This window comes from Capsella rubella, unplaced genomic scaffold (assembly GCF_000375325.1).
Source record: "Capsella rubella cultivar Monte Gargano unplaced genomic scaffold, Caprub1_0 scaffold_6, whole genome shotgun sequence".
NCBI lineage: Eukaryota > Viridiplantae > Streptophyta > Magnoliopsida > Brassicales > Brassicaceae > Capsella > Capsella rubella.
Genome location: NW_006238918.1, coordinates 2,591,318 through 2,607,969, shown reverse-complemented (window position 1 = coordinate 2,607,969; position 16,652 = coordinate 2,591,318). Strand labels below are relative to the sequence as shown.

General features: G+C 35.1%; 4 protein-coding genes and 3 non-coding genes across 7 annotated transcripts; all 7 read left to right on the top strand.

Moving 5' to 3' along the window:
* The first annotated feature begins 590 nt into the window (after positions 1-590).
* LOC17881437 (H/ACA ribonucleoprotein complex subunit 2-like protein) lies at positions 591-2,277 on the top strand. The gene is made up of 4 exons (XM_006286533.2): positions 591-788; positions 897-966; positions 1,707-1,812; positions 1,902-2,277. Exons 1-4 carry the CDS (start codon positions 656-658, stop codon positions 2,061-2,063), a joined length of 471 nt encoding a protein of 156 aa, XP_006286595.1. The 5' UTR covers positions 591-655; the 3' UTR covers positions 2,064-2,277.
* On the top strand, positions 1,069-1,171 carry LOC111830252. The gene has a single exon (XR_002833636.1). It is a non-coding gene; the product is annotated as a small nucleolar RNA snoR100 (small nucleolar RNA).
* Positions 1,305-1,410, top strand: LOC111830310. The gene has a single exon (XR_002833694.1). It is a non-coding gene; the product is annotated as a small nucleolar RNA snoR100 (small nucleolar RNA).
* LOC111830309 lies at positions 1,495-1,611 on the top strand. Its single transcript, XR_002833693.1, has one exon. It is a non-coding gene; the product is annotated as a small nucleolar RNA snoR100 (small nucleolar RNA).
* Positions 2,278-3,537: 1,260 nt separating the features above from the next.
* Positions 3,538-6,443, top strand: LOC17881786 (agmatine deiminase). The gene is made up of 10 exons (XM_006287863.2): positions 3,538-3,892; positions 4,353-4,466; positions 4,570-4,659; positions 4,744-4,828; positions 4,901-4,956; positions 5,052-5,130; positions 5,222-5,356; positions 5,455-5,687; positions 5,772-5,930; positions 6,029-6,443. The coding sequence occupies exons 1-10, from the start codon at positions 3,812-3,814 to the stop codon at positions 6,152-6,154; spliced, it is 1,158 nt and encodes a 385-aa protein (XP_006287925.1). The 5' UTR covers positions 3,538-3,811; the 3' UTR covers positions 6,155-6,443.
* A 358-nt stretch (positions 6,444-6,801) lies between these two features.
* On the top strand, positions 6,802-9,409 carry LOC17881375 (probable serine/threonine-protein kinase DDB_G0291350). The gene is made up of 6 exons (XM_006288027.2): positions 6,802-7,193; positions 7,807-7,949; positions 8,070-8,213; positions 8,393-8,578; positions 8,718-8,842; positions 8,924-9,409. The coding sequence occupies exons 1-6, from the start codon at positions 6,977-6,979 to the stop codon at positions 9,150-9,152; spliced, it is 1,044 nt and encodes a 347-aa protein (XP_006288089.1). The 5' UTR covers positions 6,802-6,976; the 3' UTR covers positions 9,153-9,409.
* Positions 9,410-12,843: 3,434 nt separating this feature from the next.
* Positions 12,844-13,611, top strand: LOC111830159 (nucleolin). The gene has a single exon (XM_023781581.1). The coding sequence runs from the start codon at positions 13,019-13,021 to the stop codon at positions 13,457-13,459; it is 441 nt and encodes a 146-aa protein (XP_023637349.1). The 5' UTR covers positions 12,844-13,018; the 3' UTR covers positions 13,460-13,611.
* Positions 13,612-16,652: the final 3,041 nt, after the last annotated feature.

Below are 16,652 nucleotides of genomic sequence, written 5' to 3'. Positions count from 1 at the left end.
ACCATATAAAAGTTTATAATTTTTCATATTTGAAAAGTGGTATTTTTAAAAATGGATAGAAAAGAAGGGTATTTTGTAAAAAGCGATACATTAAAAGGAACATTCATCAAAAATTCTCTAGGATAAGTAAGGGGAAAAATCAATTTTCTTAATTTTTCTCTTCTTTCTTTCTTTCCTTAATTTTATCTTATGTATGTTTTAAATTTTAAAAATTTTCAATAATTATAAAGTTTTTTCAAATTATAAATTTTAATTTAATTTAATTTTTATATAATTTTTATTTTCCTAAGATCCTTAACCTAAGATACTACCAATAAAGATGTCTCAAAACTAAAAACACAAATACATCTCTTAACTCTTACTTTTTCAAATTTATTATTAAACTAACTCTAAGATTAAAATGTTAGATACCATTGATAATCTTGCTCTAACAACTTCAATGAATTTACAAATCTTTGAAACTGAAATGGGCCTTTGGGCCATAATATGTACTTTTATTGTACATACTTCATGCAAGCCCATATGGATTAGGGTTTTATCTGGTCAAGCACTTCTATAAAACCTTGAAGATCACATGGTTTCATATAAACCCTAATTATTTCCGCCATTCTCTTCCGCCATTTTTTTTCTTTCTTTCCCGGGAGCGTAGCTAACTATGGGAAGCGATACCGAAGCAGAGAAGTCTATTCAAAAGGAGAAGAAGAAGTACGCTATTTCTCTTGCTCCTATCGCTAAACCTCTCGCCGGCAAAAAACTCCAGAAGAGAACATTCAAACTCATTCAAAAAGGTACTAATCTTACTCCCGAGCTCGATTCATTACTTTTATCTCCAGACTCTTTTTTATATATTGATTAGTAGCTTATGTCTGTGTACTGCCTGTGTAATTATTTGTCAGCTGCTGGAAAGAAATGTTTGAAGAGAGGTGTTAAGGAAGTTGTCAAGAGCATCAGACGTGGCCAGAAAGGGTTAGTTTTTTTCTTATCATTTTATTCTCATGATTGTGTGTTAGCCATTAGCTTAGTTGATGTTAAAGCCGTGTACAATTAAGCCGATGCTCTGGATTAAAATAATGAATGTAGCATGGTACTGTACTCGGAAACTGAACTTGTGATCGACATGTCTGCCATCTCTGATTTCCCTGATGAGACGGCCTGGTTTAGATCCACACTCTTTGTCTGTATTTGTGATTATGATTAGTAGTAGTGCTTCATGTTCTTCTGTCTTTGATAGTTTATTATTGTTAGCTGTTTGGTTAGTTGATATGAAAGCCGTGTACAAATAAGCCGATGCTCTGGAATAAATAGAATGAAGGTAGCATGGTACTGTGCACGGAAACTGAGCTACCGCAGATCGACATGTCTGCCATCTCTGAACTCTCTGATGAGACGGCCTGGTTTAGATCTATATTCTATGCTTTGTTTTGTTTGTGACTATGCCTTAGTTTAGTGTTTACTTAATCCGTGTACAATTAAGCCGATGCTCTGGATTATACAGAATGAATGTAGCATGGTACTGTACACGGAAACTGAATCATGGATTTGAAATGTCTGTGCCCTCTCTGAGTTCCTATTTGGTTCTTTGATTTTAGGGCCTGATTTCAACCCACATTTTCTTGTCTTATTCTTGCTATTAAGCTCTGTTTCTGTATTTGTTATGTTTCTGTTTGTTGCATCTTCTAAAAGGAGATTTGCTTGTGTTTGTGCAGACTATGCGTTATAGCTGGAAACATATCACCCATTGATGTGATTACACATCTTCCAGTCTTATGCGAGGAGGCTGGTGTTCCTTACGTATACGTCCCATCGAAAGAAGTAAGCTGATGTTCTCCCTTTGGTTTGCTCTTGTTATCTCTCTAGTCAGTTTTTGGGTGTTGACATTTTCAGTTTGAATGTAAAATCAGGATCTTGCGCAAGCTGGAGCAACAAAACGACCAACTTGTTGTGTCTTGGTGATGCTTAAACCGGCAAAGGGAGAGCTAGCTGTAGACGAACTCGAAAAGTTAAAGACAGACTACGAACAAGTCTCTGACGATATTAAGGAGCTTTTATCTACTGTAGTTTGATTAGAACGTAGAATCGAAAACACACTTAACATGTGTTTCTGTTGTGCCGTGGTGTGGTTAAATGAATCTCATGATATTTAAGGCCTTATCAATTTTTGTGGACAATCAAGAGTTAAGATTTCTAGTATTGTAAAATTTAGAATCAGAAAAATCCAATGTTTCACATATTGGTAGTGGACTAGTTAAGTTTGCAGTTTTTAAGGGCGTTTATCAAGAGTGCAGTCTAATCTCCTTAATACTGTTCTTTGGTTATTGTTACACTAGCACTAACTTTGTTCTTATCTCCTCTCAGGAGGTTATTATATTTATGAGGTCTTTGGACATAGGTTAATAGACTAAGGCTGTTTTTCTAAAGTAAATTATAGGATTAATCTATGGAGGTTTTAAACTGGATATTATAGAAAATATCTGACCATGGAGGTTTTAAATTGGATATTATAGAAAATATCTGACCATATGTGATTATTGATAGTGTGACTGATTGCTGTGGTTCAGTATAAGAGCATCAGCATTGGCGACTTATTTCACCGTCCCCCGTATTTCAATGTTTAAAATTAAATGTTTAACCGATGAAATACGAAGAAACGTTCGTTAAAACGCGACGATTTACTCCCGTCCTTCTTGCCACGTGTGTCGTCCGGATTGGGTGTTGGATAAGTGAAGGAAAAATATTTTCGGGGGTCTCGTCGTGTTGTTCTTTCTCTTCTTCTCTCTCTCTGTCGTCTGTAGCTGTCGAGAGAAGGCGAGTGGAAGGGCGATTTGAATCGATAGCGAGGTTCCGTCGGTGGTGAGTCGAAATCGTGTTCCTGACCGGCTTAGATTTCTTCCGGCGGACGAAGCCCCCAATCGGAAAGGCGTTATGAAACCAATCGGTAAGTTTTCGAAATCGTATAAGTTTCTCGGTTCTAGGTTTGTATAAACATCTGATTTTTTTGGGATTTGGTTAATATAACCATGGATTTTGAAAGGGATTTGGTTTGTATAAGCAAGGAATTTGTATAGTTGGTTGTAATAAATCGATTAGGGTTTACTATATGCGAATCGATTTTTGGATCTACATCAGTTTTATTGATATCGGATTGTTTCCAAATTTCCGATTTACTTAATTACATGATGATTGTTGTTAATTGCTATTTTTGTAAATTAAAATTATGATTAATTTAATAGAAGGACCAATCTTGGAGGGACACCAATGCTCCTACCCTAAAAATTTTAAAAAGTCCCATGATCAAACTAATCAAAAAATATTGGAGGGACCAAGATTGGTCCTTCACCAATGCTGATGCTCTAAGGACCTAATTGAATTTGTTTGTTGGGCTTTCCAGTTTTTTCCAAAATGATTTGTTGAAAAAGCCTTTTTTATATAATTTTTGTTGTTAAATAGTCAAAAGAAAGAAAAAGGAAAAGATGTGGTAACATACGTTTGTCGTGAGGTGGCCAGTAGCAAAGGTAGGTTGGTTGGGTGGGTATAGGATTCCGATTCTCTAGTTTTGTCGTAGGAAAGAAAAAAGGATTCTGATTCCACACTCGCCATATGTTGCCCCTGTCGTATAAATGATAGGTGGGTCCAACTGTAAGAAAACTATGTTAACGTCGTGGCTCTCCCTTTGTAATATTTTTTTGACGGAATCTTTTATTTCTGGGTCATGAAAAGTTTTATTTGTTGAACAAAAAAGGAAAAAAGGAGAATCAAAAGCTCAATTTATAATTTCATCACTAAAAGCTCTCTCCTCACACCTAAAAGAAATATGGAGGATTCACCAGCGGAACACGGCTACTACATGCCGGCGGAGTGGGAACCTCATGCTCAAACTTGGATCGGCTGGCCTGTAATTCTCCCTCTCTCTCTCTCTCTTTTTCCTTGTTTGGTCCCTGATTGGAGAAACGTTAGTAATCGACGGCGATTCTCGTTAACTGAATCTCGTTGTTGCATCGCAAAACCTTTGATTTCGATTTTTTTATCTATGTTCGAATTGCTGTCTTTCGTTTCTGGGTACGTTTTAGAGTTCCCAGTGATTTTTTATTCTTGTGTTCGTCTTTTTTTCTCCGTCGCTTTAGGAATGTTTCAATTCAAATTCAAACTAGCACATAGACTTGATTTTAGATGAGATCTGTTACGTTGACCTCTATGTTACCGGCAAATTTGTTCTTTACTGGTCACTACAGCAGACCATATGAATATGTTTAGATTTGAATCAAACAGTGTTCATGCTAAACCTCAGTCTTAAAGCCCTTATTTTTTGTGTGATTTTGGATCTGGGGTTCTTTTCTGACCTACAATGGCTGCAGGAACGGCAAGATAACTGGCGTGACAATGCTTTACCTGCACAGCGAGTTTTTGCGGATGTTGCAAAGGCCATCTCAAAGTTCGAGCCTGTCACAGTCTGTGCAAGCCCGGTTCAGGTTTGTGTACAATCATACCTGAAATAAGAAAACATCTTTGAGTTAGTTTCTACAGACAGATGTACCACTTCAATTAGTCTCTGATTGTGTTTGGTATTATTAGTGGGAAAATGCAAGGAAACAACTTCCAGAGGATATACGAGTTGTTGAGATGAGCATGAATGATTCTTGGTTCCGCGACTCTGGACCAACTGTGAGTTGTGTTTTCTTTGCTTCCCCCCTTCTCTCCATCTCACAAAGCCTTCTCATATCTGTTGTCACCGCTCTCTTTTCACAGTTCATTGTGCGGAAAAGACCATCAAAGCTTAGTTCTCTGAACAGAAACATTGCTGGAATCGACTGGAATTTCAATGCTTGGGGAGGTTAGGATTTGCACACCTTTTTCTACTCTCTATTATATGTAGTTTACTGCTTAACTCACTTTCCAATGGCAGGAGCTTGTGAGGGTTGTTACAATGATTGGAGTCATGACCTTCTAGTTTCAAAAAAGGTATTTGGAGGAAACAAACCAACTCATTATTGGTCCCATATCACTCTCAGTTGCATGTTTCAAATATTGATTTGGTCAATTCTTCTTTCTATCAGATTCTAGCAGTGGAACGGATTCCAAGATTTCAACATTCGATGATTCTTGAAGGAGGCAGCATCCATGTCGACGGGGAAGGTTTGCAAACATTGCTTAGCAACTTCAAAACTCAGTAACTTGAAAGTACACTCTCTGATTAATTCCACCTCATGTTTCAACATTCTTTCAGGAACCTGCCTTGTCACAGAAGAGTGCCTCCTGAACAAAAACCGAAACCCTCATATGAGTAAAGAGCAAATAGAGGACGAACTCAAGAAATATCTCGGAGTAAAAACATTTATCTGGCTTCCTCGTGGTCTTTACGGTACTCCACTTTGCGTTATCGATTAGAATCGCCATCACTCCCATACTAAATCTCTAGTATTAAAGTGTCGGTCTTCTGTGAATTATGACAATTTTCAGGTGATGAGGACACAAACGGTCACATTGATAACATGTGTTGCTTTGCCAAACCGGGAGTCGTGTTATTGTCATGGACAGAGGATGAAACTGATCCCCAATACGAAAGGTCAGTCGAAGCTCTTTCTGTATTCTCAAAGTCTGTTGATGCTCGTGGAAGGAAGATTGAAGTCATCAAACTTCATATCCCGGGACCGCTTTATATGACCGAAGAAGAAGCGTTTGGAATCACTCAGGTAACATATTCTAACTAAAACACACACTCAAACTTGGAGCTGTCTTTTGAATCGAGTTGGTAATGTGGGATGCCAATGTTGCAGGAAGGTGAAGCTATACCAAGGATTGCAGGCACAAGACTCGCAGCATCGTATGCGAATTTCTACATCGCCAATGGAGGAGTAATCGTTCCGCAATTCGGCGATCCGAAACACGATAAAGAAGCTCTTCGTGTTCTCTCGGAGACATTTCCTTATCACTCGGTATATAACCATCCATCATCTCTGTTTCAACATTTTTCTATAAATCCAAACCAATATTATAAGGAAGAAGAGATTTTGATTCACTTCTTATTTTGAAGGTTGTGGGAATCGAGAATGCAAGAGAGATCGTTCTAGCTGGAGGAAATATACACTGCATAACACAGCAGCAGCCGGTGGAGCCTAGTTCCGTCGCTGAGAACGGCCACGCGCCGTTGCGGGATTGATAATAAATCCTGACCGTTGATTCTTTTTTATTAAATACAGATTTGATTCGTGAGGGCGAACGAGAGCCGTTCGAGACGTTTTATTTGGATCCTGTATTTAATTATATATGGTTCGACTGGGAAATTTATTAGTGGTCATCATTTTGACCGGTTTAGTCTGATAAACTACTCAGTACCGATCATACAATGCTTGCATAATGGCAATACAATTAGATTTGTTTGTTCTGTTAATTATGCAAGCTCGATGATGTAAAAGCTTAAATAATGAATGTTGTTTGATTTTCTACCTTTTACTCTTGTTTAATGTAGTCAAAAACACTAATGGCTTGGTCATTCAAATCTCTAACGTATTTTGTTGCTGGGTAGTGACTAGTGATGATATAAATCAAACCTACAATGTTGAGTTCCATATATTAGATGATGAAGAAAGGATGCAGATTATAAACTGGTTGGCTGTTTGGTACGACTTTTCTGGTTAAGTTGAATTTAAAATTATTATGTTGAAAAATATATTTGCGTTATGGTTTTGTACCTGAACCAAATTAGCTAAACCGAAATTAAATTAATTAATTAGTGAAAGAAACACGGAATTGTGTGCCTCTGTGTGTATCGTATAGCTGACATGAATGCTTCAACTCCAAATCTCATCACTTCCATATAATTAAACACACAGAATAAGAGAGAGAGAGAGACGGAGAAATTTTGAGATCTCGAATAATGCGAATCTGAAGACGGATCCGTCAATTCTGTAGATCGAAACTAGAAAGGTTTCATCGATCCGTTTGGTCAAGAGAGAGAGAGCCTGCGTAGTGATCCGTGAGTATGGGGTGTTCATTTTCGGGATTGAACGCGCTTTACGACGCCGTAAACGGTGGAGGCGATGTATGGATCAATGAGAATCGATTCAGGGTCGTGAGGCAGCTCGGCGAAGGAGGTTTCGCTTTCGTCTTTTTGGTCAAGGAGATTGTCGCCGACGCTTCCTCCGCTACATCCGGTGGTGGCCTTGCTAAGAAAGTCAAGGATCCGGCTCATCTCTCCGGTTAGTATTTGATAATCTCTCGAAATAGTTTTTGTCGGTCGTGATTGCTGATTCGCTAGTCCTTGATCTGCGTTATCTCGATTGAATTAGTAACTGCTGTGTCTGATTAGATTTGCCATACGGTTTGTGGTTTTAAGGTTGGACAGTATAAATTGTAGATCAGCACATGGACTATGAGAAATTGTTTCAGGAATCAAATTATTACAATGTAGGATTCGTACGTTTGTTTTTAGCTCGAATCTTCGAATCCTAGTCCATATAAATTGACTGTACGTCTTGCTTAGTTGTTCAACCCGCGCTTCATCTGAAATTTTGCTAATTTCATGTATTATTCATTAACACTGGAAATGCGCAGGAAATTTAGTTGAATTAGTATGATAGGCAAAACATAGTGATTACTGATTACTGTGAATCCTCTTTTATATAGTTTGACTTCGAACCAACCAATCTTAATCCACTCTGCATCTGCAGTTATTGTATTCTTGAGCTTGATTTGTCATTTGTTCATTAGCACTGGAACTTGATTTGTTGACCTGGCTTGGTTCTTCAACTCTTTTTTTTCATGTTTGTCCCTTGACTTACCTTGAGTTTGTTATACGTGGTTTGCATGCAGCTGATGGAACTTATGCTATGAAGAAAGTTTTGATTCAGAACAAGGAGCAATTGGAATTGGTGCGGGAGGAGATCCGTGTTTCATCATTGTTCAATCATCCTAATTTGCTTCCACTTCTTGATCATGCCATTATTTCTGTTAAGGTAGATAAACTCCGGTCTGAACTTTCATTGGGTGGATGCTTTTTGAGCATTTTGCTATTTTAGTTTCTAATTTTCTCGTGTAAGTCCAGTTCAGAAAGTGTGTTGCTTTTGATTGGTTAGGACGGTCAAGAGGGAGCTTGGAAACACGAAGCCTTCTTGCTATTTCCTGTTCACTTGGATGGGACCTTGCTGGATAATTTCACATTGATGAAGGCTAAAAAGGATATATTCTCAACAACTGATGTTTTGCACATATTCCGTCAGGTAACAAACTCTTTCCCACTTTGATCCATCTTTGATTTCTTTTTATTTCTTTTTTAACTGTTGTTTTCTGCAACTCTATTCTTCTTTTGCTACTGACTGGTATGTTTAGTTTACTGAGAACCATGTGAGTTATTGTATGAATAGTCATAAATTGCAAGTCTTTTGATTTTCCACTACAGCTTTGTGATGGACTCAAACACATGCACTCGCTGGAGCCACCATATGCTCACAATGATGTCAAACCTGGAAACGTGCTTTTAACGCGTAGAAAAGGACAGCCTCCGCTTGCTATATTGATGGACTTTGGAAGTGCTCGCCCTTCACGGAAGCAGATCCGCTCCCGTCAAGAGGCCTTACAGTTACAGGTTCTATATCCATCCGCTTTTTATATGCTATCACAAGCTTTCGAGATCTCACCACTCCATATTGTCCATCAAATTATCGACATTCTCTTTCCTATGAGAATAACTATTTACTCCTATTGATCATGAACTTATGTTATAGGAATGGACATCTGAACATTGTTCAGCACCGTTTCGAGCTCCCGAGCTCTGGGATTGCCCAAGCCATGCAGATATCGATGAGAGAACAGATATCTGGTCACTAGGCTGCACATTATACGCAATAATGTAATACAATAGTGATTGGTTTCCTTGTAAGAATAAACAATTTCATATACTTAAATTCACTCCAAGGTCTTTTATTTGCAGGTACGGTGTGTCTCCATTCGAATATGCGCTTGGAGAATCCGGTGGAAGTCTTCAGCTAGCAATTGTGAACGCTCAGATCAAATGGCCAAACACTGGACCAAAGGCTTCTTATCCAGAAGCTCTTCACCAGTTCGTAACTTGGATGCTGCAACCACAGGCTGCTGTTCGACCTCGCATTGACGATATCATCATCCACGTCGACAAATTGATCGCTAAATTCACAAAATGATTCCCTAATTATATCGTGGTTTTCAAAAGAAAAGGTGAAAGGAAAAAAGAAAAGAAAAGAAACTCTTTATACATTGTTTGTCGCTTTTATATATGCGTAGCTGTTTTAAAAAAAAAATCCCATATTAGATACATATTTTATAGTATTGGTTACATTGCTCTTCTTAATGTATTTTGAACTACTAGGATTCGGGACTTTCTTTTTTGACTATGGGAACCAATAAATTTACTTAAGGACAATATTATCTGTTTTAAATATTTGCAGTTTGTCCTAATTCTGGTTCTAATTATTTCTCTCCTTGTCTGTATATTGTTTATATTTGTTTGATTTCTGCTTTTCATGTCTAAAAATCAGCAGCATATGTCAGGATGATTCGGTTTTAAATTTGTGCTTATTTTTTGAAAATATTTTTTTTTCGGACATGACTGATTGTTGTGCATTTAACTACACTAAACGGATGTTTGTAAATTTTGATGATAAAACTCTTCTGAGTTCTGACATCAAATCTCATTTTCAAAATTCATCTTAACAACTAGAATCTGTATTAGTGCAAAAAAAATTATGTACAAATTTATGATATTCTGGACTAATTATATTATTTTGTAAGTCTTAACACTTCTGTTACCTTTCTGTATAGATCACTTTCCCTATATATGACTTTTTTCTCATAAGTTTTTGAAGAGTTATCAACCAATGTGGGGGTATCAAAAATTCACAACTTGATATTTTGTTGTCAAGTTGATTGACATATGTATACAACTTGTAAGGTATAGAAAGTACATCTTTTTAGATCTGTATAAAGGAATTGTTCACTAGGTACAGTGGTACACATAAATACATATCCGTAGATACCCATAACATGTTGTTGAAAAAGAAGTTATTATTTATTTATTTTTGTAAAATGAAAAAAAATGAACTTTAAAATATGAAAAATCCACATGCATATAAGCTCCTATGTATTCGTGTGTGTACGACCTTTAACTTTTACGGATTTGAGTCACTTCAAACAAGCAAAAGAAATAAATTACGTAAGTTACGTAAGTCAATTTCTGGAAGATAGATAGATGTCTGATCACTATTTATTTCACTCTCAGTATTATTTTAAACTTCACTTCTCAAACTTGAAAAAAAGAAAAAAAAAAAAAAAACAGATCTACAGTTCCCCTACCTCCAAATTAAGATCATGCCTATACCTCTCTATATATTTCCATTTTAAGAAGTTTTTATTTTTGTAAAAATTATAAGTTAGAATAATTTCCTGAATTTTGAACATATAATGTATTCATATATCAACACTTACACTCCTCGGACTAGAATAGCTAGTAACGTTACAAAAGCAGTTTTAACATTCAAGAATTATTGTCGTACGTTAGAAACATTCCACAATTATTTAGCAGTGTTTTAGTGACTAGAAACTGTATAGTAGTACCCAAAGTAATCTACTCAAATAATGAGATCTTGAAAATGATCATGCAGTTTTCAATATCGTCGTTCTCATATCAAGTTCATACATATAAAGTCCATATAATTAGCGTTTCTACACCACGGCACGATCCTGAACTGAAATTTATAGCCCGTCAGTGGCATGTGAAGAGAATATAAGTGAATAAAAATCCTGATATAGGTAAAAGAAACACAAAATATAGATGATGCATGTTAAAATAAAATCATATTAAATTGTTATGTTGTGACAAAGGAAGCGAGAGATGTTTGAACTTTTTGAGGAAAGGACTTAACAACAGCAGTAAATATTAAAGAAAGACAGAACAGCACAACAAACAAGTCCACAGAGGGATGATAGTATAATTTTTGGGGATGGTACTTGTTAGTTCTCCTACTTAACTCCTTATTTATTGTTCTCTTTACACATTTTCCAATATTTTCTCCCTCAGTTTTTTTTCTTAAAGAAAAATATTCTTCCCCCAACCATACTGATGATTATTCAATTTGGATCAATTCGCAAATGTATAAATTTTGGAAAACATTCTTTCCATTGCACTTTATTTCGTTATAAGTGTTTTGTCTACAAGATAACATTGATTAATAATCGTACATTGTATATTATATAGTATATGCTATCTATAGGATGCAATTTAATTACTTACACTCCTTATCGAGTTGTTTTTGGTGCCGTAACGATTTTAACTCGACTAGAAAACCAAACCCTAACGGCACCGACATTACAAACTATTCACATGATTACACCTCTTCCAACCAAATAAATCTTTTCTTAATATTTTCTTGGTGTTATCATAGAGACATAAATTTTATTCATGCACTTTACAAATATATAATGATTCTATATATTTTTTGTGGAGAAGAAGAAGGGATATGAATGAATAATTCGTCAGTTATTTTCACGTCAAAGTAAATTAGTTGATTAATAAACCTATTGTGGTCGACAAATCTCTTTAATTACATCTTCTTTCCTACATGTTTAAAACGCTTAATTAGCATATAACAAACGCAATGACACCTAAAACTATATATTTAATGAGAAATAGTATGTTTAAAGTTATTGCATTCAATTAAAAGATGCTACTAGCTACTACGAGATAAGAGATTTCACTTTCTCTCCTTCACGGCTTCTAGCTGGACTCTTGCTGTTCTCATCAACTCTCTCCATTTATGGCTCTCTCCTCTCTCTTTCTCTTTCTCTCATTTTGTTTTCGGAATGCAATTTTATTTACGTGTTTTGTTGTTGTTGTTAAACTCTAATTTTTTTTGTTTTTTTACTACCTAGCTAACTAGACATATGATCATGGGTATATATATGTACATCTCAAATATCCAAAACCTCACTTTAATACTGTTAGCTAGTGAACATTGCTATGTTTTTTGGTTTTTTATCTCCTGTGTTTTGGCAATATTTCAAAGAGAATACGCGATAGATAACCATCTTATTTGTAAAAAACAACGATTGTAAATAAGTACAATGTTCGTTTGTCGGGTTTTTAAAAAATAAGATGAAATTCATGCATGCGACTCTTTTTAATAAACATCATGTTATATCTTCAAACTAAAATATCTTATATGATATCACACTACTATATTTCCTAAATCACACACGGAAAATACATTGTTTTATATTTCTTCTTTGTTTTTGCTAAAATGTGATTTCTTACAAACAAAAAAAGGTTTCCTAGTTTTAAATTTATTTTTAAAATAAAGTATTGGATGGGTATGTTTGTCTTTGTATTATTAAATTTTTATACATAAATATAGGTAAGTGAGCTGTTCTTTGGTCAGAAAGAAGATGAGAGATAAATAGCAATTCTCAGGTGTTTTAAATACAACCTCTTCTCCATCTCTATCTCTTCCACCCAACCCTCTTCTTCCCCCTTATCTTTTTTAAAAGTCAGCCTCTCTAATTATCTTTTTAATTTCCCAAAAAAAACAAAAACCAAAATAAAAATTCCATTTCTTTGCTCTCTCTTTTTGACAGAATATTCCATTTCTTCCCAAAGTATTAACTCTTAAATGTTATTGAATTGAATTTTGAGTTTTATATTATTATTTTTTAAAGAAAAACCTCTTATTTTGTCTTTTATCACCTAATGCATACATATACATACACTGATACACACACGTTCACATATTATATATACGCGCTTACATACATACACTGAGGAATTGCGCATATATACTACTTTCTTGTTGGATTGTTTGTTTACTTAATATCTCAGCTTCTTCTTGTGTGTTACTGTCTCACTTTAGGGTTTTTTTTTAATTTTTGTTGGTCTCTTTGTTTAGGGTGATCTCTCATCTTGGTTTAATTTCTTCTTCTGTTTATTTATTTTATATCATATAGAGAGGCACAAAGAAATAAAAAAAAGAGAGTTAATAATTAATTATAAAGGCAATATATGGAGTCTGCAAACATGTTTGGATCCGATGAGGATTCTCGCAGCTGTGAATCTGGATGGACGATGTATTTAGCCTCCCAGTCTTGTGATCATGACGACGGCTGTTACTATGATGTTGATGATAATGATGAAGAAGAAGAAGATAGCGACGGTGGTGATTCAATGGATTCTGATGCATCTTCTGGTCCTATGGAAGCCACCTCATGTCTCAAACTTGCTCAAGAGATTGAGGAGCAGAACTCTGCGGTAATGAAGAAGAAGAAGAAAAAGACTAGTGAAGAGATGGTTTTGGTGGAGGCTACTAGGGTTCACAACAACATCAATGATGATGATGATGATGACGATGATGATGGAGATGATCATGATTATGATGATGGTAACGATAGCTACAGTGTAGTTCATAACTACGTTGGTTCGGTTAGGCATAAAGGGTTAGTTTGATTTTTATAGATTGATGACTTCGTGTCTATTTTTATTCGAGTTATGTTCCAATTCCAATGTTTATTTTTCTTACATGATCTCAAATGTTATAATGTCCTTGTGTCATTACGTTTTTTTTTGTTATAATTATGAAAAATATCTCAATGATTGATTTGCTAATTATTATGTAGCCTATATTTGATTAATCATCGCTATGTTAGAGACGCGTGTGAGTAATTAAAACGATATCATAGTACAGATACAGTGATATACGAAGAAGATGATGATGATGATGCATGATAGCTTGGGCCTCTTCATGAGGTGTACATCAATGCATTCCATCATGGGTTTATTTATGGTCACCATAGTACCCCATTACGGAATACAGATATGTCATCTTAATTTACTTACTTATTTACAGATTTTAATTAATGTATGTTATTCATTTCATATACTAATACGCCACTACTATAACTAGTTATGATTTCTGCCAACAAATCGGGTTACTGATTTGACACAGGTAATATATTATATAAGCTCGTTAAGGCTAATTAGTTTCAGCGTATGGTGTATCAACGCAGTAGTATTTTATACTCATCACCGCAATTTTGAAGGAAATTTTCATCACATTAGTGAGAATTTAACCTTAATTGTGTATTTTAGCTATTTTAAACTAATAAATCAATATACAATACCCATAACCACAAATTGTAAGGATTATAATCTTATCATCAATAAACCAATTTGATAAGTAGTCGAAAAAAGACTTATATTCTCTATATACTAATGTTAATTAAGTCATCTAATTCACTGTTCATAGAGAATCAACATTTTAACACAAATCTATATGCAAACTACCAGAACTTCCATAAATAAACTCCACACACCTCTACTGAATATAAAGGATATATGATCATATTTCGTCTAATAACATGGTTAAGAAGCTCATCACAAGTTGCACAATACATAACACAGCAACAACAACAAAATTGGATTAATCTTTGTTTAGTAAAAACTACGATACTGATTTGATTGAACAATAAAAGAGATTTTTATATACTTACAAGAAAATATATAATGTAGATGATGAACATTTAGAACTTTTTTTTTTTTAAGAGAAATAATGGTTGCATAGATTTGGTTTGGGAATGACACACACGTGCACACAGTATGAGTTGTATATAATTGAGAATGGAGACAATAAAATAAGAACCCATCATCTTTGGTTGTATCTTTAGTACAGACAGGGAAACATGTTTTGTGACCATAGGGGACATATCTCTTCTGCACGTGTATCTCTCTCTCTCTCTCTGCTATTCTTTCTATCTTTTCTTTTGTCCTTTTACCCCCCAAATTTTTATTTTATTTTTTACATTTGTTCACATGCACCCTTCACTTCAGTAACTACGCAAATTGATCTTATATAGTTCGATACACTAACGTCGAACCAGTTCTGACTATACGTACGCCAACCCCAAGATTTGCATGCCCAGATTGTTTTATTTGTTTTGACTAGGATTGGATCCGATCGATGAGTGTTTAGAAGAAAAAAAAAGGGCTATGGATGGATTCCACATGGGCTTTAATCCAGTGAAGTATAGTTAAAAAAGTGGAAGTTTCGTTGACTCAATGACTCGATCGATGATATAGACGCACTAGCTAATTTAAAAAGACTTAACATAATTATGGGTATGGATGGTTTCATACAAATAGTTTAAGGTTATATATGGACTTGAGAGATTTTAGAGATACTACCCCTTATAGTTTCAACTGAGTTTACTTACCATAGTCTTCGATAACAACACGGATATGTCAATTTTGTAGATAGTTTGTGACAACAAAATTTTGTCGTCATCACTCATCAATCCAAATTTTTTTTGTCGTCATGTATTAGTCTTAGACATGTTGTTCGCCAAGTATTATACGTGTGGCTCCGTGATATCTTTTCTTATTTATATTTGTGTATGCCATGATTTTGTTTCTTTTGGAACAAGTTTTTTACGATAGCTTTTTCTCCTTAACAGCAATGTTTATTTTTTTAGTCACCAGATCATCTCAGCTATAGCATCAAAGTTATTGGATTATTGTTTTGTGGTCGTAAAATTTCATAAAACCAAGCCCTAGAATACGATGATGAATTCCTCCACAATGTTTATGTTATGATGAATTCCTTGATTAATATTTCATTAAATTTATAACCAAGTTAACATCAAACCTTTGAGATAATGTACTTTTGATTTATTTGGACATCTTATCTGTGTACTTATCTCGTCATTTGTTGTTAAAGGTTAAAAAAACAAAAACAATAAAAAAGAAGACAAATGACATAAATTGTAGATTCCTACAATCTCTTTATTTCTCACGCATACTTTTCTTTTCTTCAAACTACGGAAGGAGCTTTTAGAATCCATGGGAAAGTAGAAATCAAAGGGTAGAAGAAACGAGAGAGGCATTAAGAGATTCATGAAGCAATATATAGACAATTATTCGATCTATATAGATATAATCCTCTCATTAATTAATAATAGGGAATATAAGCTAGCAAATAACATTTGAAGCATTGGATCGTAGGAATAGGATATAACCTTTTCAGGCATACGAGTTTAATATGGTTGATCCAGAGATTGTAGGTTTAAATCAAAATCATTGATGTTTGCTGGCATATGATCATCATCGCGTTTTCCATAACATAAAGTAGTGTAGTATTCTTGGAATGAAGAGAGTGCCTTTTTGAGCTGTGAGTTCTCTAGCAGGATCTGGTGACTGAGCTCCAACAGGCTAACATACTTGTCAGACAAGAACTGATTGGAAGCCATGACTTGTTCTACTTGCGTTTTCAACCGTTCCATCTTCATCTTCCCCTGCATCCGTGATCTTCTTGCCGATTCTCGATTACACGTCATTCTCCTTAACCTCTTCTCTTGATCCGTCACAACACTCGGTTGGTCATGATTTTCGACATGATGGTCGTGAACATGGAAGCAGTCTTCATCATGTGGGTTTTGTAGGTACATCGAGATCGAGTTGGTGTTGAAGTTACTGTTTGGAGATGGATTTCCTTCGGAAAAATTGAAATAATGAGAGGGGTCTGGAGAAAGTGAGCTTCCATGTTGATCTTCCATGTTTGGTTTTTCAGATGATGGATTTTGAGAAAGGAAATAGAGAAAGGGAGAGAGTTATACTTTATTTTATTGGATTACAATAATATAATCTT